This window comes from Crotalus tigris, unplaced genomic scaffold (assembly GCF_016545835.1).
Source record: "Crotalus tigris isolate CLP2741 ecotype Arizona unplaced genomic scaffold, ASM1654583v1 scf7180000018504.2861643, whole genome shotgun sequence".
In the NCBI taxonomy this organism is placed as follows: Eukaryota; Metazoa; Chordata; class Lepidosauria; order Squamata; family Viperidae; genus Crotalus; species Crotalus tigris.
Window position 1 is genome coordinate 1581386 of NW_024097043.1, and position 27744 is coordinate 1609129.

Sequence of the window (27744 nt, forward strand, 5' to 3'; positions counted from 1 at the left end):
TGTGATTTTATGACCTCATTTTGTAAGGTAAGAAAGAGATTAGGATGCCTGACTATAGGGAAGATTGATTCTATTGTGTGAGACAAGTCCTTAGCAACCACAGATAATCTCAAAGAATGGGGAAACAAATGTATTTTCTTAATTATCCAGAAATGAAGCCATATGAGATTTTAAAACTAATACTATGGAATTTTGTTCAGGAACAAATTGATAGTAAATGCAATCCTTTTAATATAGGTATTACCTGGATTCTCTTAATTTTTCCAGAGATCAATTGGTTGCTGTGTTTTATATCAAATGATCATTCAGTACTAGCTGCCCTGTCCATTTTACTCAGATACCAAAAACAAAAACTTCCCACACAATTATGCAATTGGTAAAGTACAAAGAAATACAATCCATTAGTTTTGAATCAATGTCTGCAGTCTTAAATACAGATTAAAGTATAAATTACATTATGCCCATAAAGTATTAAATTTATGCAAACAAAAGATGCTGAGTTGGAATGAGTTTTTTTAATTGATGTTTGAGGTGACTCATGACCCTAGCAGGCAGTCTTGAACAAGGGTTTTTTGTTTGTCTCTCTTTCCTCTCTTCCAGAATTACCAAACATCTTTCCGTCATTACGCAGATTCAAATTTTTCTTCCTTCTGCTTTGTTGTTAAGCATATCCAAATTGGAACAGAGAAAACCAAAAGAAATCTATTCTGATACAAGTTATAAAGGTTAGCATGAATAGTTGAAAAGCAAAACAAGAGAGGGATGCAAACTGAAGGCAATTAAACACTTTCACATCTTCTCCATCTTTATTAATGCATAGATATCCCATTTATATTTATCATGCAGACATATATAGTCTCTAGTCCATTAATTTCAAAACTGTTTAAAAGACACAGAAAGAATGAAGATGGTCTGATTAAACAGATTGTCCCTGTCTGCAACAAAAACAAAAAAAGATACAATGAAAATCTGCTCCCATTAATTCTATCAACTCCCTGTAGAACAGTAAGTATCTTGGTTCATTTTTTTTTTAAACTAAGAGTTGCCTATACTACTTGAATTGGACCTCTCATACATGGATGTCTTTTATGTATAATTGCTGAGAAGGTACTAATTAAAGTATGTTGATGTAGCATGAATTTTCATTTTGAAGTATAAGGAAGGATTGCTCCTTCCTCTCATTGATTATGATGAAACAACCCCCAAATTTATTTCCTCAAAAATGAAACCAAAAGAACAATTATTAAAATTTCAGGGGGCACAAGCTACCCCATATTTAAAATATAGAATGCAAAACCCTTCATTGTCAAAACAAAGAGCAGAAAATAAGACTTACATCTCTACAAATCAAGATGCTAGCAAAAAAATCTTCAATCTCTTTGCACAGTGAAACATACGGCAGGCACTGGTCATAAATTAGATACAGGTTATTTCAACTAAATACCTATATTTACCCTTTGACAAGCAAGTACTGTAATCATGAAATGTAAAATCCCTGAACTCACTGGCTTTCTAGAAAACAAGCAAAACATTTATTTGTGAATCTATACAATTCTGTATGTCACATAACAGGAAAGCATATCCTTTTAGGGAAGTGAATCTATATGCATTGATCTAATTATAAAACTTTGGGTATAACATGCATAAGCCAGAACAGAATTAGAAAACAGAAATAAACCATCCAAGATGGCTTGGTAGAAGCACTTCCAATTAGTGTAACAATCAATTCTCAAAGTTAAGAATCTTTTAGTATTGGGTAACATAATGAGAAGACCAACCAACAATATATCAGATTATGACTACTGTTAATTTTTTCCTCATTAGTACAAATGCTAGAAAATACTATGAATCCCTTGGAACATAATATGAAGCAAATCATAGTTACCTGAAATGCTAAAGATAGATATAACATTTCAACCTTTATTATATAACACACAAAATACTAAAATGATTTACAGATGCAACATAAGTGTAGTGAGACAAGAAATAGTTTCAGTATTTTTTCATGCTGTTGGACATCCGGAGGGCTGGTTTGGATCCGGGAAGAGGTGGCGATTGCCATACAGCTGAACTTGTACGCTTGAAATACCTTGGCTTACTTTTATAGAAGATATTCTCTAGCTTAGGGCTTGATATGAGACCAAATAACCTGTTGATATCTGGAGGATTGTAGTACTGGTATGTAACAGCTTCATTAAGTTGAACCCCTGAGGAAATAATCATTTTTCATACATGAGTAATTCTTCAGACAGCAACCCATCTCCAACCAAAGTACTTCTACAATGTTAAAAAATGGCCAGAATGTGAAGTTCGTCCAGTAATTCTAATAATAATCAATTGGGCTGCAGCAAACAAGTATATTAAACTGCTTGTCACTCCAAGTCAAAGACATACATTTGTCTTGGCCTAAAAGGGTTGGCACTATGGAAAAGAATACAGATTTTCCAATTATCAGTATCATTATTTCATATGATAATTTACTGAATTTTGACCGGCTCTATTTTTTCCCTCTTTTATTCTTATCATAAAGATACAAGAAATGCTGTAAAATGTAAATCTGAAAGACGCATATATACCGCTGGCCCACAAAGGGATGGGTTTGCTAGGTTGACTCTCATCATCAGTGGAATCGTCGCTATTGAGATCCATTCCATAGTCATTCAGATTGATTTTGAGAGACTTTGTATCTTTCAGACCTTGGGCATCCACTTGGTTGGAACTCCCACTATAACATTTCTAAAATACAGGGAAGGTTGAATACATAAATCAATGTTACAAACACAGCAGTTTTCAACAGTGGCTCTTTGTGACTACTCTGCTTGCCTTTCCAAAATTTATGCATACACTATTTCATGGAAGCAGCAGCTAAAAGTTATATTGTACACAAAGATTATGGAAAGGTTGCTATTCTCCTCCAGATGTGTTTACAGACAAATGAATAACAGAATTTGAAGCTCTTTACCAACAATATACAGTGTAATCAATGATTACTATCTGAAAAATGAATAAGTAGAAAGAGGCAGATGACTGAATCACAAAACCCAGGTGATTCAGTTCTGCAATTTTCTAAAAATAAAGTAAGGGGGTGACAGTGGGTAGAGGCAAATTTTCTATTTGAATATGCCAAATGGAAACAATTGCATTAAAAAAGAACAAAGGACTACATAAGTTTGGCTATTTTATGTACTAGCATTAACTTTGCTTCAACACACTTCACAAACTCAGAAACCCATCAAAATAATGTCTTCCTCCTTAAATGGCTGAAATAATAACTATAGGTTTTCTTACTATGCTAACATATTTTTAATATACTGCATTATTTTATTTTGCTTAAATCTATAACAGATATGTGTCTAAAGTCAGTAAGACTTTAAATAAAGGCATATTTCAAATTACGTTTGTGTAAGATACTGGACATTTAATGATATACTTCAAACAATCTAGCTCTATCTTTAGCTTAGCTAAAATGAAGATGTTTGAATGTGAAACATTAATCCAAGGGTTTTTTTTCTTTTAATTCTCTAACTCATGTTTATTTTCAATCTTTCAGCCCTTCACCTGTTGTACTTTCCACAGAACTGGCAGATTAATGTTTAGCTTGCAAATGCTGAAGTCCTTTGTATAACAACACATTAAAATAAATACAGCTATGACTATTACAGATCAACTTATACCCAGAATTTTAGTCTCCAAACAAACTACCTTTTAAAAATTATTTGACATTTCAGAATAGTAGTATCAGAAAAATACTTTATCATAGATATTTGTGGATCTCATTATAAATACCTTAACATATATGCTTACTCAGTGCTTTTTTGTAAAAAAAAAAAAAACATGCTGGAACTCACACATGTCATACAACCCGCCTTGCCTACCCTATAAGGTTCCATCCAAAAAAGGTGCTGGAACTCCGTTCTGGGTGTTCTATGGCAAAAAAAGCCCTGTGCTTACTTAAAATGGGACCACAGAAAGCATGGATTATGTCTCACAGAGCAACAATTTGAGCACAGTAACCTTTCCCTTCAACTGAGTAAATCAGTGAACTTCATCAATCATGTTTCTCTGCCCTCTTGTGATCATATACAAATATTGCAGAACCCACAATTGTTTACAGCAGGGGTGTCAAACTCAATTTCATTGAGGACCGCATCAGCATTGCGGTTGCCCTCGGGGTGTGTGGGTGTGGCCAGGACCTACTGGGTGGGCATGGATGGAGTAGGTGTGGCCTACTGGGTGGGCATGGCCAGCTCTACATCGTTCACGTCAAGGGTGTCTGTGGGAGCCTGGGCAGGAGTGGGATAGATCTGAGGGTCTCTGGCAGAAGGGGTTGGGACCAGGGCAAGTGCCAAGGCATGGTCCACTGGAGGAGCCTCATTGTTCCTCTCAGGCCATGCGGGGGGGGGGGAGCTTATGGAACTAAGACTATGCATTTCAGCATAGATGGCCACCACAAAATTGTACATTGGCTCCCGGCTGGCCTGGGTCAGGGCCAAGGCAGTGGTGGCCGTTCCCTCACTGTTTCCAGGATGGCTTCGCGGGCCATATGAAACCACTTTGCAGGTTGCATCCGGCCCCGGGCCTTATGTTTGACATGTCTGGTTTATAGCACAAATAGAGATTCCTCCCCTGCATGGATTATATTTTGCAGATGGCATATAGTTCAGGAAGTGCTTAATATAAGGATCCAATCTGGGTCAATCACCGGGACCAGAGGTTTTGACCTCTAAGCTTTTGGACTCATGCTGGAGCCCATCGTCAAGGAACTTCTCTCTAGCCTAGAGCCTAGAGTCCGAAAGCCTGGAAGACTAAACCTCTGGTCCCAGTGACAAAACTCAGATTGGATCCTGCAATATTATCTGAGGACATATATATTCACCTTTATTCCTGCTTAATATAAGATTTAAATCAAAGAAGTCATTAAAGTATATCAAAGATGGCCCAGTTAAGCATGGGGGACTACGTATTTTGATAAATAAAGATAGCTTATGATAGAAATGTTCAATATTCATTCAACAGCAAAGCTACTGACATTTCACGGAGAAAGAATGTATGAAGTTCTAGAAGCAAAACCTTGTGTCAGAAAGTATCTGAGTGATGACAGAACAAAAAGAGGAAAGAAAATCACACAATATAAATGTTGACGATGTTTGTCTATCTGAAAGCAGAACAGGTATATATGTACAGAAATGTCCCTCTAATTTAGAAGCGGAAAACTATTCCAATCCTTGGACAATGTTAATACTTTCTACATCCAGTTTACATGCCTTTCTCCACTGCTGAGCTAAAATGCTCTCCGCCTACCCTTGGGTAGGCAGAAAACCAAAGCAATATATCTTCCTGATCCAGTCCTGAGTTGTTACAGCCATTTGATTTCTTTTCAAGTAGGTACAGTAGTGGCAAAGCCTAACAGATTGAATACGCCTTGAAGCTTCCTTTGGGCAATGCTTGAATGAGGTGACTTCATCACCAATTCAGCTTATCAGTATTGTACTCAGGTCAATGAGAATGAGGTGGCTGGATGGAGTCACTGAAGCAGTAGGAGTGAGCTTAAATGGACTCCAGAAGATGGTAGAGGACAGGAAGACCAGGAGGAACATTGTCCATGGGGTCGCAATGGGTCAGATATGACTTCGCAACTAACAACAAAAAGAACTCAGGTCAATCTCTTTCATGGCTTGGTGATAAGCTAAAGGCAGTATCATGGGAACACATGAGGAAAACATAAAGAAATCGACAAGTTATATTTCTGGCGTGGCAATTTGCAAATGAGGGAAGACCTAAATAACGGACTGCAGGCCTCAATCATTTCCCATCTTGCAGGAGAAGCCTGCAAAATAGTTCCTACTCACCTGAGCAGTTATATTCAGCCACCCACATGCAGCAGGGACAGTTTCCACCTGCACAGCTGTCTCGTCCTGCTGCAGCTGAGCCTGTGAAGCAGGATTCTCTTCTTCCTATTAACCAGAGAAGAGTCTTAGTTACCAGGCCAACCAATTTAATCGATTTGAAGCCACACAAAAGCAACATACGCCAATCTGTCTATTCTGCAGAATTATTTTCTTCTTGGATATCTATTAAATGATCCATTAATGAGTCCTCAGATTTGTTTTTTTTTTTTTTTTGGTTGTTTGTTTGTTTTAATTGCTACCTGACTGAAGAAACACACAGTGAAATCCAACATTTGCCCCATTCTCTTCCATCATAATTACTGTTTGTATGCCAAGAAGGACTACAGTTATAACCACTGCCTTTTTCCTGGTCCTAGGGCAAAACCAACTATAGTTATGACTGTATTATTTTATTGTTTTTATGATTGTTTTAACTTTGTACGCCGCCCTGAGTCCTTTGGGATTGGGCGGCATATAAATATTTGAAAATAAATAAATAAATAAATACAGTTGCATAATCTGCTTTAAGTATATATAATTTTAGTTTCTATATATCACATGTGATTAACAATATGTTGTCTCCCCTAAAAATCTAAAATAGTAAGTGACATGCAAAGGCAGTATTCCTTTCAGACAGAAACAAAGTGACAGGAAGAAATTGAAGCCATACATTTTGGAAATGCAGCTGAAAATATTATTTGCTGGCAAAAGCTTGCTCGATCTTAATTCCCCCCCCCCCGTATATTGGCTTTTGAATAAATTAACATACCTTTACGTTTTCTTCCTCTTCCTTAACTATAGTGAGTTCCTGAACTTTCACCAGCTTCTCTTTATCTTGGTGCCTTTGGTGCCTAAAAACAAAGCTGAGTTAATATAGAAATACTTGCAGTGCACTGACTGCTTGGAAATCCTTGTCAAAAAAGTCAGTTGGGAATGTAAACTTTCCCCAAATGTGAATAGTTTTCCTGGATATAATTACCTTCAAATGAAGTAATACCATTTCAAAGTTGGTTATTTGGCTCATTATTTTCAGTTTTGTTTTTGTGTCTCCTGTAATTCATTGAACTTTGACTTACCCATAGTTTCAATCTTCATAGTTCTCCTCCTTATTTATTTTATTTATTAAATTTATTTGACACTCATCTTCTATTGAAACAGCTCTGGGTAGCTTACAGAATTAAGGAAACAAAATTCTCACCCCTTTTCCTGTCTATTGCAATTGATTTCCAGCATTTTCTTAATTTCCCCAATTGTTCTCCATTTTTCTGGACGTTCTTGAAGCTTTGGCCCTTCTTCCTGAAACAAGCATAGAGAATCAGTGTCTTTCATTCATGCATGAATACATATATACACAACGCACAAACACAAACACACACACACACACACACACACACAAACGAATATATATGGAAAAACAAGAACACTTACAGTGCTGGTGAGAAGCCTAGACTCATGTATTTATATAAAAATATATAAAACAGTTTTTACTGCAGTAATAAATATGTTAAGAACAAATTTTAGAAATGAGATGGTACAGCTATTATTTTTCAAATCTTACCAATATATATTGTCAGATCAAGAACAGAATACTCCACCATTCTTCAAGACACAAAGAAAGTAGTGTCTCAACTAGAAAATTCTACATTTATCGTTATCTCCAAACACACGGAAATGCTTGGGCCTATGAATGTGAATTTAAAAAGCTACACTAACATGAGTACTTATACAGTCTGTTCATCCTTCATTCCCTTTGGATATTCTTTAACAGCAAGCCAGCAGCAATTAAACAATCTGTGAGGCTTTCATATTTTTGATCACAGAGAAATAAAAACATTATTTTTTAAGTATGATCAAAGCCTCTTTGGAGTTTGCCTATTCTAGTTGTGGCATACACAGCCTCCTTCTCTATAATTCCATTTTACTGGAAAGTCAATATAGTGCTTACCATTTGTGGCAGTTTCAGTTTTCGGAATTCTGCTTCTATTTTCTTTATAGATTTCTTTGTTTTTTCTTCTGCTGTTTTCTCCTCTCGCATCTGTGCAAAGAACTTGTCAAAATTCTATCTATTTTATTTTGTATTAAAGACTGGGGAGATATATTACATAACAAGTCCTGTTTGGTACAGTAGTTGGAACGCGATATTGCAGGCAAACTGTGCCCACAGGTTGGAGTTCGATCCTGACAGACTCAAGGTTGACTCAACTTTCCATCCTTCCAAGATCGGTAAAATGAGGACCCAGATTGTTGGGAGCAATAAGGTGACATCGTAAACTGCCCAGAGAGTGCTGTAAAGAACTATGGGGCAGTACGTAAGTCTAAGTGTTATTGCTATAATAAATATAGATTTAGGACTAGAGCACGGGTCAGCAACCCATGGCTCCACAGCCGCATGCGGCTCTTTCAGCCGTCTCCTGCGGCTCCCTGTCCTCAGCCACCATGTGCAGTCTGAAAAAAAAGTGGGACTAAAAAAGTTCAACCAATCAATTCAAACTTCTCACGAAGTTTGAATTGATTGGTTGAACTTCTTCAGTTTTGGGACTGCCCACAAACCTCTTTCCTTCTTCGGACTGCACGTGATGGCAGTGGAGGAAGAGCTGGGAGGATTGCTGGAAAGGTGGCAGAACCTGGGTAAGGAGCCACGGGTGGCCAGTCTTGGGATGCCTCTTTCCTGCCCGGCAGATCTCCCCTCGCCCTGCTCCACTGTTGCCTATGTTAGTCTGGGGGGGTCGCCCAGGTCTCGGTAGCTTCCTCTCCCCGCCCGCGCCTTTCGGCCATCTCGCGGGCAGCGGATCTCCGTGGCCTCTTTCGAGAGATTCCCCCGTGGCCTCTTTGTCGTCCTCCCGCTGTCGCCACTGCCACTGCTACTGGTCACACTGAGCGAGGCCGGAGAGACGGCGGCGACTAGGCAGCCGCTCCTGTTCACCGTCCTCTCGCTGTCACTGCCACTCGCGCTGAGTGAGGCCGAAAAGGTGACGGCGACCAGGCAGCCATGCCCCTTCGCCATACTCCCGCTGCCGCCTCTGCCACGGGGCTCTCCACCACCCAGCCCCACCTCGGGCCCATCGGTGGCGCCTTCCTCGGCCGCCTTTGGAGAGCCACAGCTGCCACCGCCCTTGGTGCTGCAAGAGAAGGAGACCTTGGGCTACGAGGGCGGCGGAGCCGGCGGCGGGTCAGGATCCCCCTCGTCCCTGCGGTGGCACTCCCCATTGCCAGCGCAGCCACCATGGTGTACTCGCGCTGCAGGGAGAGAAAGAGAGAAAGAGGAACAGAGAGGAAAGAGAGGAAAAAGAGAGAGAGAAAGAGAGGAAATAGAGAGAGAAAGAGAGAGAGAAAGAGTAAGAGAGAAAAAAGAGAGCGGAAAGAGGGAGAGAAAGAGGGAGAAAAAGAGAGGGAGAGGAAAGAGAGTGAGGAAAGAGAAAGAGAGAGGAAAGAAAGTGAGAGAGAAAGAGAGAGATAAGAGGAAAGTGAAAAAGAGAGAGGAAACAGAGAGACAGGAAGAGGAAAGAGAGAGAGAAAAGAGGGAGAGGGAGAGGAAAGAGAGAGAAAGTAAAGAGAGAGAGGAAAGTGAGGAAAGAGAAAGGAAAGACAGAGAAAGAGAAAGGAAAGAGAGACAAAAGAGAGAGAAAGGAAAGAGAAAGAGAGAGGAAAGTGAGGGAGAGAAAGAAAGGGAGAGGAAAGAGAGAAAGAGGGAGAGGAAAGATAAAAGAGAGAGGAGAGAGAGGAGAGAGAGGAGAGAGAGAAAGAGAAAGGGAGAGAGAGAGGGGGAGAGAGGAAAGGGAGAAAGAGAAAGAGAGGAAGGAAAGAAAGTGAGAGGAAGAGGAAAGAGAAAAAATGGAAAGAGAGAGGGGGATAGGAAAGATAGGGAGAGGAAGAGGAAGAGGAAGAGGAAAGGGGGAGAGAGAGGAAAGAGAGGGGGAAAGACAGAGAGAAAGAGAGAGGAAAGAGAGAAAAAGGAAAGTGAGTGAGGAAACAGAAGGGGAGAGTGGAAAGAGAGAGAGGGAGAGAGGAAAGAAAGAGAAAGAAAAAGAGGGGAAAGAGAGAGAGGAAAGAGTGAGAGGGAGAGTGAGGAAAGAAACAGAAAGTGAGAGGAAAGAGAAAAAGGAAAGTGAGTGGAAACTGAGAGGGATAGGAGGAAAGAGAGAGGAAAGAGAGAGAGAGGAAAGAGGCAGAGAAAGTAGGAGAGAAAGAGAGGGAGAGGAAAGTGAAACAGAAAGAGAGGAAAAAGAGAGAGGAAAGGGAAAGAAATAGAGGAAAGAAAGAGGGAGAGAAAGAGAAAGTGAGGGAGAGGAAAGAAAGAAAGAGAGGGGGATAGGAAACAGAGAAAGAGAGAGAGGGAGAGGAAGATGAAAGAGAGAAAAAGAGAGGAAAGAGAGAAAGGATAGAGAGAGAGGAAAGAGGGAAAGAGGAAAGAGAGAAAGAGAAAGAGAAGGAAAGAGAGAGAAAGGAAAGAGAAAGATTGAGGAAAGAGAGGAAAGAGAAAGAGGGAGAAGGAATGAGAAAAAGAGAGGAAAGAGAGAAAGAGACAGGAAGAGGAAAGAGAGAGAGGAAAGAGGGAGAGAGGAAAGAGAGGGAGGGAAAGAGTGGAAAGAGAGAGAGGAAAGAGAAAGAGAGAAGAGGGGAAAGAGAGAAAGAGAAAGAGGAAAGAGAGGGAGAGAAAGAGCGAGAGGAAAGAAAGAGAGAGGGGAAAGAGATAGAAAGAGAGAGAGGGAGAGGAAGAGAAGAGAGAAAGAGAGAGGAAAGAGAGAAAAAGAGAGGAAAGAGAAAGGAAAAAGAGGAAAGAGAGAGAAAGATAAAGAGAGGAAAGAGAGGAAAGAGAGGGGGAGAAAGAGAGAAAGAGAAAGAGAGGAAAGAGAGAAACAGAGGAAGAGGAAAGAGAGAGCAGGAGAGGAAAGAGAAAAAGAGGAAAGAGGGGGGAGAAGAAAGAGAGTGAGAGAGGAAAGAAAGAGGGAGAGGAAGAGGAAGAGAGAGGAGAGAGAAAAAGGAAAGTGAGTGAGGAAACAGAGGGAGAGTGGAAAGAGAGAGAGGGAGAGAGGAAAGAGAGAGAGAGGAAAAAGAGAGGAAAGAGAGAGAGAAAGAGAGAGGAAAGAGAGGGGAAAGAGAGGGGAAAGAGATTGAGAGGGAGAGGGAGGAAAGAGAAAGAGAGGAAAGAGAGTGAGAAAGAGAGGAAAGAAAGATAGGAAAGAGGGAGAGAGAGGGAGAGGAAAGAGAAAGAGAAAGAGGGGGAGAGCAAAGAAAGAGGGGGATAGGAAAGAGAGAGAAAGAGGAAATAGAGAGAGGGAGAGGAAAGAGTGAGAGAGAGGAAAGAGAGGAAGAGGAAAGAGGGAGAGAGAGAGAGAGGAAAGAGAGCGAGGAAAGAGAAAGAGAGGAAAGAGAGAGAGGGAAAAAGGAAAGAGAGAAAGAGCGAGAGGAAAGAGAGGGAAAAAGGAAGGAGAGAAAGAGTGAGAGGAAAGAGAGAGAGAAAAAGGGAGAGGAAGAGAGTGAGAGGAAAGAGAGAAAGAGAAAGAGGTAAGAGAGAAAGAGGGGGGAGAGGAAAGAGAAAGAGGGGGAGAGGAAAGAGAGAAAAAGAGGAAAGAGAGAGGGAGGAAAGAGAGAAAGAGAGAGGAAGAGGAAAGAGAAAGAGAGAGGAAAAAGAAAGAAAGGAAAGAGTGAGATAGAGAGGAAAGAAAGAGAAAGAGGAAAGAGAGGAAAGAAAGAGAGGGAGAGAAAGAGGGAGAGGAAAGAGAGAAAGAGAAAGAGAGGGAGAGAAGAAAGAGAAAGAGAGGGGGAGAGGAAAAAGAAAAAAGAGGAAAGAGAAAAAGAGAGAGGAAAGAGAGAGGGAAAGGAAAGAGAGACAGACATACACACACAGAGAGAGAGAGAGCCTTTTGACATCTAAAATGAAGATAACACTGCATATATCCTTTTTTACTTTTATTTTATATATACAGTGCTTTTTTTGTAAAAAAAAAAAAAAAAAGTGCCAGAACTCACACACGTCATACAACCCACCTTGCCTACCCTACAAGGTTCCATCTAAAAAGGTGCCGGAACTCTGTTCTGGCTGTTCTATGACAAAAAAAGCCCTGTACACACACACAAACACACACACACACACAGATATATAATAAAGGTAAAAAAGAATATATGTAGTGTTATCTTCATTTTAAATATCAAAGAGGTTTTGCGGCTCCCAGCATTTTGTTTTCAGTGGGAAACGGGTCCAAGTGACTCTTTGAATGTTTTGGATTGCCTACCCCTGGACTAGAGGGGGATTAAAAGCCAAGGTAAAGTCTCCTTCAAATTGAATTCAACTCCAAATAATTTTATGGATGCCCCCAAGTGGTTTTCTTGGTAGCAAAGGAAGTCATAACTTGTTTTCTATCAATCCAGAGTGTAATATGTAAAATAATAGATTTAAATTTTAGGAAAGAAATTCTGAATGAATATTAGAAAAATATCCTAGCAATAAGAGCAATCTGACATTGGAACTGATTATCCCAACAAATGTGGGTTCCTATTCCTTGGACGTGTTCAAGCATAGAATAAGTGGAACTACCCAGCAAAATGTACCAGCTTCTTCTTTGTTCCCTCCAGATTTCTGACTTAATATGATGTTTGAACATTCCAGACAATATGTGAAGACAATCATGAAGAAAATCTGTTGTCAGGCCATTTTATACCTTGTCATTTCTTTCATCAAGCTGAGAAAATTTCTGTTCCATTCTCTTCTTTTTTTCTTCCTCCATCTGCTCTACTCGTTCTCGAGCTTGCAATGCCTTTCGCAGTCGCTCTTCACGTTTTCTGTGTAATATGTAGAAAGCACTTCATTTAACCCAGTGGTTCTCAACCTGTGGGTCGGGACCCCATTTGGGGTCGAACAACCATTTCACGGGGGTTGCCAAACAACGCAGTCCGCCATTTTTTCCCCCTTTTCCTTAGCTGTGCTACTCCCTTTTATTCTATTGGCTTTTGAAAGCCAATAGAATAGACTCTCTGAATAGAGTCTAATTCTATTGGCTTTCAAAAGCCAATAGGAATTGTCCAGGCTGTCTCTGCCCTGCTGAGCCCGCCAAAAGTCCCATTCTGCAAACGGTGCTGCACCAGTTGAGTAGTCCTCGACTTACAACCGGTTGAGTAGTCCTCGACTTACGACCGGTTGGGGGTCGCGGCATTAAAAAGGTTGAGAACCACTGATTTAACCTGATGAAGCTTTTTTGCGTTGCTCACAAAAAATTAACGTTGGTAATTTTGCTATATTTTTATAAACATGTATCTGTTCCTGAAGTGTCCATATTCTACAAAAGTTGTATTGCAAAACATTATCACTAAAAGCAATTATTCAGTGTAATCCCTACTTGCATGCAGGTATAAACATGTACTTAACAGTTTTATCTCTTCCAATCGACGTCTCTTTTCTTCCTCCACTTTCTGCTTTCTCTGTTGCTCTGCTTCTTGTTTTTTTCGAAGACTCTCCAGACGCTGGCGCTCCTTTTCCTAAGAGGTTATGGAAGATTTATATTAACTGAAGTTGCTGTGACCATTTTCTGCCCAATTGCCAGCAATTTTTTTTCCCATCTTTTGTATCCAGATTAAATCACACCAAGGAAATGTGGTAGTGCAAAACACCAGCACGTGCAGAATGACATGTCCAAAATAAGAGTGAACAGTGGTTTTAGGGCAGTTAAGTGTTTTTAAACAATTTGAAAGACTAGGATCACAACCCAGAAAATAAGGAAGATAGTTACTTACAACAAACTCCCCCTTTGTAGAAGGAATATGGAAAGAAAATACAAATCAACTTCCAGGAACATAAATGCCTAATGACTATTTCATTTATCAGTGTGATTGAATAATAGCCCTATCTACATCGGACTATAGAAAAATGCAATATGGCAGCAGGCTCAGAATAAATACCTTCATTATCCTCCTAGCCACAGCAGGTAGGACATCAGCATTGAAATTACTGTATATTACCTCAACACCTACTTTGAAGAGAAACAGAATTGATCACATTCAGTTTCTCTTACTGGTCTCTCCAATGGACATCCCCCTATTCTCATAGTGCCATTTTGTGGTATTTTATAGAATCAATGTGTTCACTGTGGTGCAAGAATGTGGTATAAGGAGTTATAACTCTTTAAGCATAGAACTGTCTTATAATAATACATTAGTATCATTAGTAGCTAGTTTTCTAATATTCATCATATTCATCTCTCTCTCTCTCTCTCTCACACACACACACAGAGAAAGAGACGGGGGGGGGGGCTCTTAGACCTACATGACTGAAACAGGAGTTGAACTTAGATTCCATCATGCAGAACATTTTCTCTGCTACAAAGATCTGGTTTCTCTAACCAATTTTAGCAGGACTTCCTGATATAGAGATTGTTATTATTTCTAAACTTAAATTAAAAAAAAAACCTCTTACCTTGGTGGCAGATTTACAGGGAGTACTATGTTTGGGGACTTTGTTCCCTGAAGACCCAGGAGATTTGAGAAGCTGATTCTTTTGCATGGTTTGAAAGAAGTTTTTGAAAGGTTGTATTATCTGTCAGAAAAATATATTTGCTTTTACTGCTTGGGCATTACACACAAGAGTATATTAATATGACATTTACCTACCTTGGATGGGCCAGATGTTGGCAGCATTTTCTTTGCAGAAGTGGATGTGGTTGTATGACTGAAAGGACTAGGATTTTTATCTTCTGTGCATGAAGGAGCAGGTAGGTCCTCCACTGCTTGTCTATAACTTTGCTTCCTGGAAAAAAAAGAATACACAAAGTTTTCTCAGTTATACAGTGTACGTATCTTTGTTTAGTGGAATAACTTAAGACTTTTACTATTCAGCATATCCAAAAAGTTTGGGAGTTCTCCTTCAAAAACTAGGCTCTTCAAAAGTCAAAGTGGAAAATCTTGGAAAAGCCTTAAAGTCAGGGAAAAGAGAGAAGTAGAAAGAGGGAAAGAGAGAGGATGTATGTAAGTATAAAGCATTGAAAATAAAGTGTTCCACTTTCATGAGCTATGAATCCAACCATTCACAAGATTTTGTTTCATAAAAAAACCAGTGTTAATAATTTCAACCCATTACTTACGAACATTTATAATGGTAGTTCTATCTTCTTTTAATACTGTATCAGTATAGCAGGATTTTATTTATTTATATCCTGTCTTTAACATTTTTGTGAATAACTCTGGGTGGTGAACATATTGAGATGAAGGAGTACCTCAGACTCCTTTTGCCTCCTATTTTCCAGATAATTGCTAATTGATAAAATTCAAACCATTTTGTTTCATAAATCTAATACTGACAGGTATATCAAAATGAGAGAGGGGGGAAGGGAAGGGAAGGGAGGAAGGAAAGAAAGAAAGAAAGAAAGAAAGAAGGAAGGAAGGAAGGAAGGAAGGAAGGAAGGAAGGAAGGAAGGAAGGAAGGAAGGAAGGAAGGAAGGAAGGATGGATACCGGATATTCTGCATTGGTTCATGGGAACTGTTGTTCCTGGCTAAATCTTCAGAATTACTGATGTAGGAGTCAGTAATAATAGTCTCAAGTCTGTCTGCAAGAAAAGCATAATTAGTAAGAGAGGTCTTGCCACAAAATCTTTTTGCCTAATAAAAACAGCTAAGTTGAAATAAAGCATATATGGTGGACAGAACTTGTTCTTAGTAGCACTAATGTAAATAGAAAAACGATATCAAGATTCAAAACTCCTTCATAAATTTTAATTACAGTGACACTAAATATACTAGCAAACTGTTTATGTTATGACTTAAAAATAAAAGTCTAGACAAAGATCGTATACATAAAAATTATCTAGGGAAAAATAGAATAATTTACTTAAGGGTTTTAACATCATTTAATGAAAAGTCCCATCTGTCCATGACATTATTTACCTTTATTGCAAGTCTTGTCTTGGTGCCTCTCAAATTGTGTTGGGTTGTGCATAGGAGTGCTAACAATTAGACTAGATGCATCCAGAGCACAAGGCTCTTTTTGTAGACTGTTCAGAGGCTAAGAAAAAAACAATACATTATTTTTGCACTTTCTAGATCAGTGGTTCTCAACTTTTTAATGCCGCGACCCCCAACCGGTCGTAAGTCAAGGACTACTCAATCGGTCATAAGTCGAGGACTACTCAACTGGTGTAGCACCATTTGCAGAATGGGACTTTTGGCGGTCTCAGCAGGGCAGAGACAGCCTGGACAATTCCTATTGGCTTTTGAAAGCCAATAGAATTAGACTCTATTCAAGAGAGTCTATTCTATTGGCTTTCAAAAGCCAATAGAATAAAAGGGAGTAGCACAGCTAAGGAAAGGGGGAAAAAAATGGCGGACTGCGTTGTTTGGCGACCCCCGTGAAATGGTCGTTCTGGGGTCCCGACCCACAGGTTGAGAACCACTGTTCTAGATAAAGAGATATATCTAAGAATATTAGTCTTACAATATTTTCCCATATTTGGGCTCTCATTTTAAGTTGACTGTATGTGTCAAGATGCTGATTGATTCGAAAATGCAGGAAAAAAAATTAAAGCAGCAGGGCTATCAATGGGAACAAATGCAAGAACAGTTATTTTTTATTTTTGTTAAATAAATAACATCTCACATAAGTATGTCATTGAAGGCGGCAGCTCTTAGCTGTCATTTTCAATTCTTAAAAAGACGGACAGTGCTTGGGTGGGATGAGAAATGGAAAAAAGAATTCAGTAATAGGCAATGGCAAACCATTTCTACATTGTTACTAAGAAAGCAACATCAACATGTTTCATCAGGTGTCTAGTTCTACTCAAAGTAGCCTTTACTTATATATGAATACAATAACAAATATCCTTACATTGTCCAAGGAAGGCAAAGAGGAATGTCATAACATCCTGTTAATTTTCTATCTTCACGAAAAGCAAAATTAGTACCAAGTAAGAGAGACCCAGTCAAAGTCATGAAAATACTTATCCTGAATATGATATGCTGTGTGTGAAGATCCAATAAAACTTTTTCTAAACTTTCCACAGTCTAGAAAGACTAGACTATGAAGAATATGTTTGTATCTGCATGGATTGAGAAACTGCATATTGAAATGACATTCCATAAAACTATCATCTGCAATTTTAGCCCAGTCATATAAACTGGTCCACAAAATAGCTTGCTTTAAAAAATCTTTTTGTAGCAATACCCTACCTAGGTAAACAGAGATTCCACATTTTAACATAGTAACTTCAAGTTACTTCCTTTACTTGATTGTTCATCACCATTATACAATGCTAAACCTCCCTAAATGAGATAATGACACAAAATTAATTTTTCAAAAAAGACACATATGAATGGAAAACAAGTGTCAAATAAAATCATCTTCCCAAAATCATATTGGGAATTAAATTGCAGAGTTGAAGTTGAAAGCTATACTGACTAACGTATTTATTTTCTGTCCAAGCAGGTCCTCTGCATTTAGATCAGTGGTTCTCAACCTTTTTAATGCCGCGACCCCCAACCGGTTGTAAGTCAAGGACTACTCAACCGGTCATAAGTCGAGGACTACTCAACTGGTGCAACACTGTTTGCAGAATGGGACTTTTGGCGGGCTCAGCAGGGCAGAGACAGCCTGGACAATTCCTATTGGCTTTTGAAAGCCAATAGAGTTAGACTCTATTCAAGAGAGTCTATTCTATTGGCTTTCAAAAGCCAATAGAATAAAAGGGAGTAGCACAGCTAAGGAAAAGGGGGAAAAAATGGCGGACTGCGTTGTTTGGCGACTCCCGTGAAATGGTCGTTCGACCCCAAATGGGGTCCCGATCCACAGGTTGAGAACCACTGATTTAGATGGACCTAAATCCATTGATTTCAGTAGGATTGGACATTCTCACCTCTCCACAGAATTAAAATTTATGCATTCTAATAGATGACTTGAAGCAGTAGTCACCCTCAACCTTGGCTGAATAATTAACTGGAATGGTAAATTCAACTGCATAACTTTAGAAATGTCTTAAGAATTGTGATCAGAGTTCAGAGAACTGCACTAAGGGCAAAAGGCAATCCATCATGTAAATCCAAATAGGTATATCTTCAAGACCTTACCTCTCCTAATTCAGCATTCTGTGTCAAAGGCCTAAAGAGAGAATTTGGGCAAATATTAACCCTACTTTTTTTCAGTTTTCATTATTTTATTTAAATGTACTGTGATCAACAGATACTATTTAAAGACAACATAAAAACAACAATGCAAAAAACAGTGAAAATGGAGGTCTGAAAATGGATGTATGCGTGCACACACACACATATGACTGCCTCATTTAGTGACCATTTATTGTTACAACTGTTGCAACCAGTCCTTGTATTTATGACTTTTGCAGATCTGTAAAGCAAAGTAAAATTGAAATAAGACTACAAGCATAGTCACAACTTCACTTAACAACTGTTTCCTGGTCTCAAATGTGGTTGCTGAATGAAGGTTATATGTGTATATACACCCACCATGCTATTTCCTTTCAGAGAAGCAATGTTATGTAAAATATAAGGGAAAAAAGTCAAATGTACTAAAAAAGAAAAGAAAGAAAAGCAGAAGATAAAAAGGAAAAAAAGGAAATCCAACTAAACTTTATTTTAGTTTTCAGTTTCCAACAAAGTCATTCACAGTGCTCTTCATAATTTTTTATATTTGCAAGCCATATTTGATTCCATTACTGAGTTTTGTTTTTCTTTTATAGTACCAGCCCTGACATTTTCAGGATCTCACCATTCTATCATGAATGTGTCTTCCTATTCTTCATGTATTCATTTTTTTCTTCATATATTCTTTCATATATTAGCTTTGTAATTTAATCCTCATTCATTCTCTCCAAGTGGCCATATCAACAATGTGTAGCGCTTCTTTTTCACTTCTATATTAAAACCTCATTCATTCACCAATTCATTCTTGATCCTATTTCTTTCTATTTTACTACTCGTATTTCTTAAGCAACCCATTCCCACTGAAGCCAATGTATATTCACGTTTCTCAACACATCCAGCTTCCGTTTCCACATAAGAGCGCAGAAACACACTCTTAAATACAACTATTTACATTATTTCAAACAATCTTCACAACAATCCACATATTATACATTATCTTTTACCAGTATCTATATTCCTTTCATTTCTGCATCTTTAGTAAACTTACTAAGATACACTATGCATTTACATGCTCCGATTTTTCTTTTTTAGGCATAACCTGTAATCATTCACCTCATTTTCCGCATCACCTATCTCATCTTCAATATCTTAATTTTCAGTATGATCCATGCTGAATGCATCATATAATCATATAAAAATATATAATGTTTGCTACAAATCTTTTAGATTGTAGATGCCAACAATATGGCATCATCTTCATACAATATATACAAATCCTCAATCAACATATTTCTAAAAACCAGTACATCCTCAGTCAACTGATTTCTAAAACCAGTACATACAATTCATAAATAATCATAGGGACATCACAGATATATACTCTTCAATGCTGAAATGTTGGAATCAGCACAAAAGCAAAATAAATAAATCTCTGTATTTTTCTAATATAGCAAAAATGAGCACCAGTTGATCTTTAATTTTTAATTAAAGATTGTTCAAGATTCTTTGCTGCCATGTTAATTTTTCACCAAATGTTATTTTCTGAATTGATAAATATTAAATATATTTAGTTTTCCAGCATTTTGCCATAGTAAATCGAACATCTACCGTATATTCCGGCGTATAAGGCGACTGGGCGTATAAGACGACCCCCAACTTTTGAGAAGATTTTCAGGCTTTAGAAAGTCATCTTATACGCCAGAAAATACAGTACAATATTGAATTTCTGTTTATAGATGAGCACAATAGGAGCTCCTTTGCTGCTAGAAAGCTCTGTCCTGTCAGTGCTTATTTCTGTAAAAAAAATAGGGCTGGCCATTAGGGGGCAGATTGGTTTTAAATTCAGAGAACAGCTACCCGTATATTCCTGTGTATAAGACGACCCCTGACTTTTGAGAAGATTTTCAGGCTCTAGAAAGTCGTCTTATACACCGGAAAATACGGTAGCTATAAAAAAATCTATTGTGCCATCATTTATATATCCTAGAAAAAATGGAACATAATACTTCAGTAGAATTATTATATATTTCTCTATTTTTTCCAGTCTCCTTGAAAATGTTCAACTGAAATGAAAAATGGAATAGGCAATGCTACCAGAAATAATCCTATCTACTAATCTGATTACATCCTACAGCATCATCTAAAAAGATTTTGATTCATATAATGGAATTGTCTGAGAATGCAGGTACCATCTATGAATTATTTTTATGGTCAATAGAATTAAAGGGAATTTTAGAAATCCAAACTGACTCCAAACTTCAAATCCCAAATCCTCTTCCCAAACTTTAGAAGTCTTTAAGGAGTTCAGTATAATCAGAGATTTGTCTGATTATAACAGCCTGGCTATTCATAATTGTTCAAGCATTCTTATTAATGGGTAAATATTATCAAACTAGTATTCACTTATTTATACTGCATATGGCATAAATGTAAAGTGAATACACTATTGTTCCAGGGACTTTAAAACTAATGATTGTGACAGATCCAAGTACCCATCTGTCTCCAAAGAACCATTGATCTTTAGTAGCACAGTATAAATGATTTGAATTGTACAATTTCCTAAAATGCCAGCGATGATCACTCTTTAGGGCAAGTATGCCAAATTAAATCAAAGCAAACTAATGGTGCCACCATAACCTAGTATCTGGTATGTATAAAACTTGAAATGAAAGGGAAAAAAATTGAGAAAGAAGAATTTTATTACAATAATTGATAACACAGTCGTCTCTTATTTAGACAAATGCACTGTTCATTAGATGGAGCTGTCCTTAAAGAGGGATCACAGGCAAAAAGATGGGAGACACATCTAGAATGGGTTGTATAGACCATTTAACATCAACTTTCAAAGACATACACTACTGAGAAAAATAATCCTTGAAAATATTTGTCCTAAAGAAATATAAATACTTACACAGGTAAACTCAAAAAGTAAACCAAAATAAATAAACAACAAAAAGCTGGAAATGATGTATATATCTGTATATATGCTTGTAACATTCATCCACCCACCCACCATAACATTAAACCTTGGATTATTTTCTGCCTATTGAGTTAAAATTTAGGTAAATTTTATTTGTTGTTTGTCGTTTTGAATTTTATACAGTCCAATGATGTATTATGATAATCTTTTCTTCATTCCTCAAAGAAGAGTTGGTGGCACTGATGGAGAAGAGATAAATACCAAGAATAACCTCTTTTCCAGTTCTAGAAAAACACAACTTCTTAAATCAGATATCTGAATGCTACATGATTCTGAATCATTTAATATGGCGTTAATTTTGAGAATATAAATAGAACCATTTTTTAAACCTTTTTTAAAAAATTCCAAACAATTTCAAAGGTTTACAGATTCAGAATATGTTTATTGATTCTAGATGAAGTTCAGTAAGATTTAAATTATTAGAATCCTTCAAAGGTTTTCAAAAGTTTGCTTACCCATCCTTGTGGTTTTCATCATTCAAAAATATTTCAGTGGAACTATGGCCTGGAGAATGAAAATGTTAGACTAAATAAATATAGTAAGTATAATAAGTATGTAGTAAGTATAGGAATACGTACATATAAGTATTGCTTTCAATAAAAGAGAAACTGCACACCCAATGCAGGAGGAATTCTAGCACTTTCTAGCATTTGCTATTTTTGTCTTGTTTCTATCTTTTAAACAATTTGTAAACCATTCAGAGTCTCTGGAAAGTGACTGGCAAATACATTTAAATATAATAAAAAAATAATAATACACATTCCTTAAATTTATCCACCAAAATAGACCTATGTTGTCAAACAAAACTAGGTTTGATCATTACAGTCACAGTGGAAAGAGAATTGGTTATTCATTCCAAAATTATATTCATCTGGATTTGCATAAAAGTTATGTTATGAGTACCTGTAATATTGTTTAGTATAAACAGGCAAATTCTGCTGACAAAATATAGTTTTTCAGGAAACATTTTGCCAACAAAACCTAGAAATGCTTTAAACTAACTGAATAAATTCAAGATTTAAGTTTAACTTCAGAGTTGGAAGCAAATAATGCTCTGCAGATCCATACCAAATTTGAATTAGAAAAGAGGTAAGCCCAGATATTAATCTAAATTTGCAAAAATCAGAATATATTCTATCAAATTTCAGTATACAGTCTTAAATATGCTGAGGTCTATGAACTGTAGAGAACAATATAACTTTGTGATATTGATGAAATTTTGCATTTTATATATTTGATTTTAAGTCCACCTTTATTATTTTATAAGTCATTCAAGGCAGTGAACATGCATAATGTTCCTTTCTCCTCCTATTTTCCCCACAGCAACAATCCCGTGAGACGAATTGGGCTGAGAAAGAGTGACTGGCCCAAAATCACCCAACTAGTTTCATACTTACGCCAGAACTCGAACTCACATCTCTCATTTCTAGGTCAGCAAGTTAATTTCAGTGGGAAATGTAAGCAATGCTTACATTTAAGGTACTCTGAATGTGTCTTGAGCATTGCAAAATGCCCCTTTTCAAAGCCCTGTATCGTATTGTTATGAAAAAAACCAGTTGGACCTATCAACTTTTCTACAACTTACAACAATTGCATATTGACATGGTTAATTGCCTTTACTTACAGCTTACTCGACTTGAAGCAGATGATGAGTCCTGAGCTACTTGCTTCCTGGCAATTGTCCTGCTGATGGATTTTCGAATTGTGCTTTTTCTTTTATTGCTCAGTGAGTATTTTTCCACCAGTGAGATCCTTGGAGTTTTGTGTGGTCTACTTAGACGACGATGGCCTGACAAAGACCCTGCGGAGGCAGCAGAACTTTCTTTCAGGCCTTGGGAGAGTTCTCCTTCTGGATCCAAATTATTATTAAGTAATTCTTGGGGTGGAATCTCTTCTCCGGATGTGTGCTTCCCATTTAAAGATTCTTTTAGAGTGGGTATACTTGGTAATCTTGATGCATTCCCATTTTTTTCTGCCTTTATTGGATCAGCGATGTTCGGAACTAGCATTGCAGGACTGTCTAACATAATGGGAATCTCAGTGACCCTTGAACTATCAGCTAAATGGTCATCTGAATGCGCAATAAAAATTTCAGGGATTCCATTCATGCCCTCATTCCTTTTTTCCTGTATTTCACCAATTTTACAGCAGCCAGTACCAAGTGGTTCCCCTACTGGACCCATAGCTATCCTGTCAGACTGTACTTTTGAAGTTCCCTTAGAAGAGTTCGTCATAATATCTGGCAAAGATATTGCATCTCCCACATTGAGGCTATTCAGTACTCTTCTTGGAGAAACCTTCTGAAAAGATTCAGTCTTTAAACTGCCATGTCCTTTAGATAATCTTAAAAAACAAACAAATGGTTAATTCAAAAATTAAAACAATTTCAATAAAATTGTTCTGGTAGAAATTAAAATAACTCTCTATATTTCCTACATCACTATGTATTTACTAGATTGACTAGGCACCTAATAAAATATAGAGCAATGTTTCTCAACTTTGGCAACTTTAAGATACGTGGACTTCAACTCCCAGAATTCCCCAGCCACATATCTAAGTATTCATATCTTAAAATTGGTATAGAAGCTACTAGATGCAGTTAGACAAATGCATCAGCACATAAATGTGTCTTAAAAATACAAAATTGCTAGGCAGAATAATTAAATTACTGCATACTTATTTGGGAGGAAATTTCCTTGAAAATAATTAAAATGTAAGGAACTTTTACTTTTGCGTTCAAATATATTGCAATCATTTCATTTTCATCAGAAAAGGGTAAAGGATAATACTTTGACTTTAAATAAAATTCATGGACTGGCATATAATAAATTGAGTAGTTTGCAGGGAAATTCAACAAGTATGAAAAAGGAAACTTTTGCAGAGAGGTTTTTAGGAGATGAAAATATAATGTCTATATGAAGCACTATAATTTATATATGAAGTTTTGTAATAACATAACAAGCTTTTACAATAATATCTATTGAAAGTAAACAATATGGAGACACTAATGCATTTCCTGTATCTCCAATTGTGAGACATCTGGGTCTAACATTAATAAAGTTATGCCAAGATTTGTAAAAATTATCAAAACATTTAATTGAATCATGTCAACAGTTAAAGAACTAAAAGAAGAAGCAAGTTATTTGCTTTAGAAATCAAAAAACATTATTTTGGGTAGACCAAGTTATTTATTTTAGAGGGCCATGAACATCAACATTAATGATATTAAATATTTTTTCACTGGTGACTCTATCCACCATGCTTATTTTTTTAGGCAAAATGGAGTTATTTTAACAACGTTCTAATGAGTTTTCTTTAGTTAGCAATGAGCATAGAATACTCCATCAACAGCTGTCTAACCATGTTGATTTCATCTAAGTCTATCAGTGTACATAAATGCCCTTTGAAATCAATCAATATGGAAAAACAGGATTAAAGACTTAATTGAAAAATAAAAAGGGAAGTGCATGTGCATTATGGTAATAGGAAGATATTACTAGCAAACAGAAGAACATGATCTTGATGAAATCTGAAAGCTGTATTAATTTATTAATCTATATTACCAGATAAACATCAAAAATCCATACAACCTGAGATCTTTGGGTACAAATCCAAATTAAAAAGCTTAAATGTTTTTTCTACCTTTTTCTAATTAGTTCTTTATTTTCATCCTTAAACAATGAAGACCGCTTCTTTTTCCGATACTTCTTCTGAGATGGTGTTTTGGGCATCAGTTCAGGTTCGGTACTAAAGTTGTTACTGGTCCAAAATAATAATTAAAAAAACCTATAGATCTCAATAATTTCAATTAACAGCAATACAGAGAAGTCTGTATCTTGCTTTCATGACCCATGCTGAAATGTAACTTACTATATTCTTGATATTATCTGACCAACATATTTGATAACCAAGGAATTCATTAACTCAGGATAATTAATAAACTCCTCCCAATTAATCAGACTTTATTTGAAAGAGGATGGACAAAGGAAGTACAGTACAGGTAGTCTTACGACCGCAACTGAACCCAAAATTTCTCCTGTTAAGTGAGACATTTGCTAAGTGAGTTTTGCCCCATTTTTCAACCTTTCTTGCTGCAGTTATTAAGTAGAATCACTGCAGTCGATAAGCTAGTAACACTGTTGTTAGGTGAATCTGGCTTCCCCATTGACTTTGCTTGTGAGAAGGTTACAAAAGCTGATCACATGACCCACATGACCCCAGGACATTGCAACCATCATAAGTAGGAGTCAAGCATCTGAATTGTGATCACATGATCATGGGGACCATTTTTCACACAACTGTTCCTGTATCCCCATGGTCACGTGCAGTAGTGGGATTCAAATATGTAAACAATGGGTTCTCTGTGTGGATGCCGCTTCCAGAAGTCCATTCTGGGCCTGGGGAACAAAAAATTAGCTACCGGTTCTGCCAAACTGATGCAAACTGGCTGAATCCCACCACTGGTCACGTGATCAAAATTCAGACACTTGGCAATTGACTCCTATATATGACAATTGCAGTGTCCCAAGGACATGTGATCACCTTCTGACAAATAAAGTAAATGGGGAAGCTAGATTCACTTAACACTTGTGTTACTAACTTAACAACTGCAGTGATTCTTTTAACAACTGTAGCAAGAAAGGTTGTAAAAAAGGCAAAACTCACTTAACAGAAATTTTGGGTCAGTTGTAGTCGTAAATTGAGGACTACCTGTAGTAGATATGCTGCTCTCTGCTAGAGATTTTCAAACGTTTTCAGGTTGCAGAACTTGCTGGTAAGAAATAAATACCTAAATCACTGACCAACAGACAAAGCTCTAATGACAGAAATGTAGCTGGGTTGGAGAAATTTATTACTATTTTTATTATTACTACTATTGCTATTATTACTATTATTATTTTGCTTTTACTCACTCTCAGAACTTCCTCCTGTTTTCCTGGAACCCTAGGATTCCATAAGTCAGTTTTAAAAAAAATCCCATCCTAGGCAATAAACTTTGCTGTGAAAATATGATCCCAAATCAATTTACACCCTTGGGAGTAAAAACCCAACCCTCTTTCCATTCTGCAAAATTCAAGATTCTATACCTATCAAATATCTTCATGGCTTCTTCCTCAATTTCTCTCAACCACACCAAGCACTTATGCTCAGCATTGAACAAGAATTCTGAGAATTTTTGATTGCAAACATCTAGAAGATGAATGGGTTGTCTTGCTTCAGCCATGATGCTGCATAAAAGAAGAGAAAAGAAGATGTTAATCAATTAGACATACACTGAATTGGCTCCAACAAAATAGAAAAACATCTAAACTACTCAGATGGGAAAAGAAACGACATTCCCTCATTCATACAACAGGTTTGTTGTGAGGGCATATTATTATACAAGAGAATGTTAAAGAAATATTTTGTTTTCAGAGGGGGAAGTCAGTTGTGCCGTTACACAGCTACACTCTCAGATTTTTAGTGAAGAAGTGAAATATGATTTTGTTTATCTTGATTTTATTTCTACAGTAAATAAGTAACTAAGTAATAATACTACAATTTTTCTCTAGCAGAGCACAAGTGAATAGTGTCACCATTTTCAAGAAGCCCACAATCACACTTACAGATAACCATCCCCAGAAGACTTAATTAAATTCTAGTTAGTTGTTTGGGGGGAGGGATGTTCATTTTCTTGATAATTTCTCGCTTATCTGAAAAATTAACAAAAAGAACTACAGAGGAACCAAATGCAGAGCCAAGTAAAAAGTAACTAATGTATCCTACAAACTAAAAAAACACTTTTTTCTCCTTCCATCTATAAATAAATACTATTTTCCCCTTTCCATTAATAACAATAAAGGCAGTTTTCAGATAACAAAAAAGAGGCAATTCCTCCGCAAGAGACAGCACGCATACCCCACTTGAACAACAGCAAACACCTGAGCCTAACACATAAGGCGCCTCGGGCGAAATGTGAGCTTGCGCGCGTTGCGCCGCTGCAAACCATCTCCGGCAGCGTCGTATCTCCGGATGCTCCCTTGGATTTATTTTTTTTCATTTTTTTTTTCTAAATTAAAGCGCCCCGACTAGCTCCGCTCTCTTGCACGTTTAAACCCAAGGGCGGAAAGGGAGAAGAGTCACTGAATTAGTCTGTCAGGCTGCAATCGCAGAGGAGCGGGGAGGGGATCGCGGCTTCGTGTCAGATGCCTTGGAGGGCTTTGAAGTCCGGTCAAAGCAACGACTGGCCTCGGGAGAGAAAGGAAAAGCCACAAACGTTAAAAAATCTGCCCTGGAAAGAAGTTGCAACTGGCGACCATACTCTAGAGCAGGGGCTCTTCAAACTTGGCCCTTTTATGACTTGTGGACTTCAACTCCCAGAATTCCTCAGCCAGGTACGCTGGCTAAGGAATTCTGGCAGTTGAAGTCCACAAGTCATAAAAGGGCCAAGTTTGAAGACCCCTGCTCTAGACGCAGGGGCGTCAAACTTGCCGCGTCACGTTGCCGGAGCTGGGGTGGGCGCGGCCTCCGTATGATGCAACCGGCCCACGGGCCGGCAGTTTGACACCCCTAGACTAGAGCGTCTTTAGGAAGCTGCTGCTGATACCTTTGGAGCCGTTGCTCTTCCTCGTCACATAACAAGAGAAGGTGCACTTCGCTTGCTTTTGCTGGGTTCCTGTTTTCGCTCGCTCCCCGGTCCCTTCTGGGAAAGGCAGCTTTTCTTGCCTTTTCTCTGCGCACTTTCTCAATTAGGTGGGGAAACTGCGGACTTATTTTGAGAAGGGAGTTGCCGCTCCTTCTAGACCAGGGGTTCTCAACCT

At 37.7% G+C, this 27744-nt stretch overlaps 1 protein-coding gene across 4 annotated transcripts; it reads right to left on the reverse strand.

Annotated features, from left to right (window-relative positions):
* On the reverse strand, positions 1-27671 carry LOC120312455 (inner centromere protein-like). 4 transcript variants are annotated; one of them, XM_039353196.1, is made up of 18 exons: positions 27531-27671; positions 26032-26172; positions 24587-24703; positions 22569-23287; positions 21400-21448; positions 17932-17962; positions 15760-15877; positions 15329-15422; positions 14490-14625; positions 14296-14415; positions 13252-13361; positions 12548-12668; positions 7834-7923; positions 7087-7184; positions 6658-6739; positions 5850-5954; positions 2577-2736; positions 1-2207 (listed from the first exon to the last, which is right to left on the reverse strand). In XM_039353196.1, the coding sequence occupies exons 2-18, from the start codon at positions 26166-26168 to the stop codon at positions 1993-1995; spliced, it is 2502 nt and encodes an 833-aa protein (XP_039209130.1). In that variant the 5' UTR covers positions 26169-26172; positions 27531-27671; the 3' UTR covers positions 1-1992. The 4 variants fall into 4 exon arrangements, with proteins under 4 accessions (XP_039209130.1, XP_039209127.1, XP_039209129.1 ...); XM_039353193.1 differs by lacking the exon at positions 27531-27671 and adding an exon at positions 26866-27208; XM_039353195.1 differs by lacking the exon at positions 27531-27671 and adding an exon at positions 26843-27208.
* Between the last annotated feature and the right edge of the window lie 73 nt (positions 27672-27744).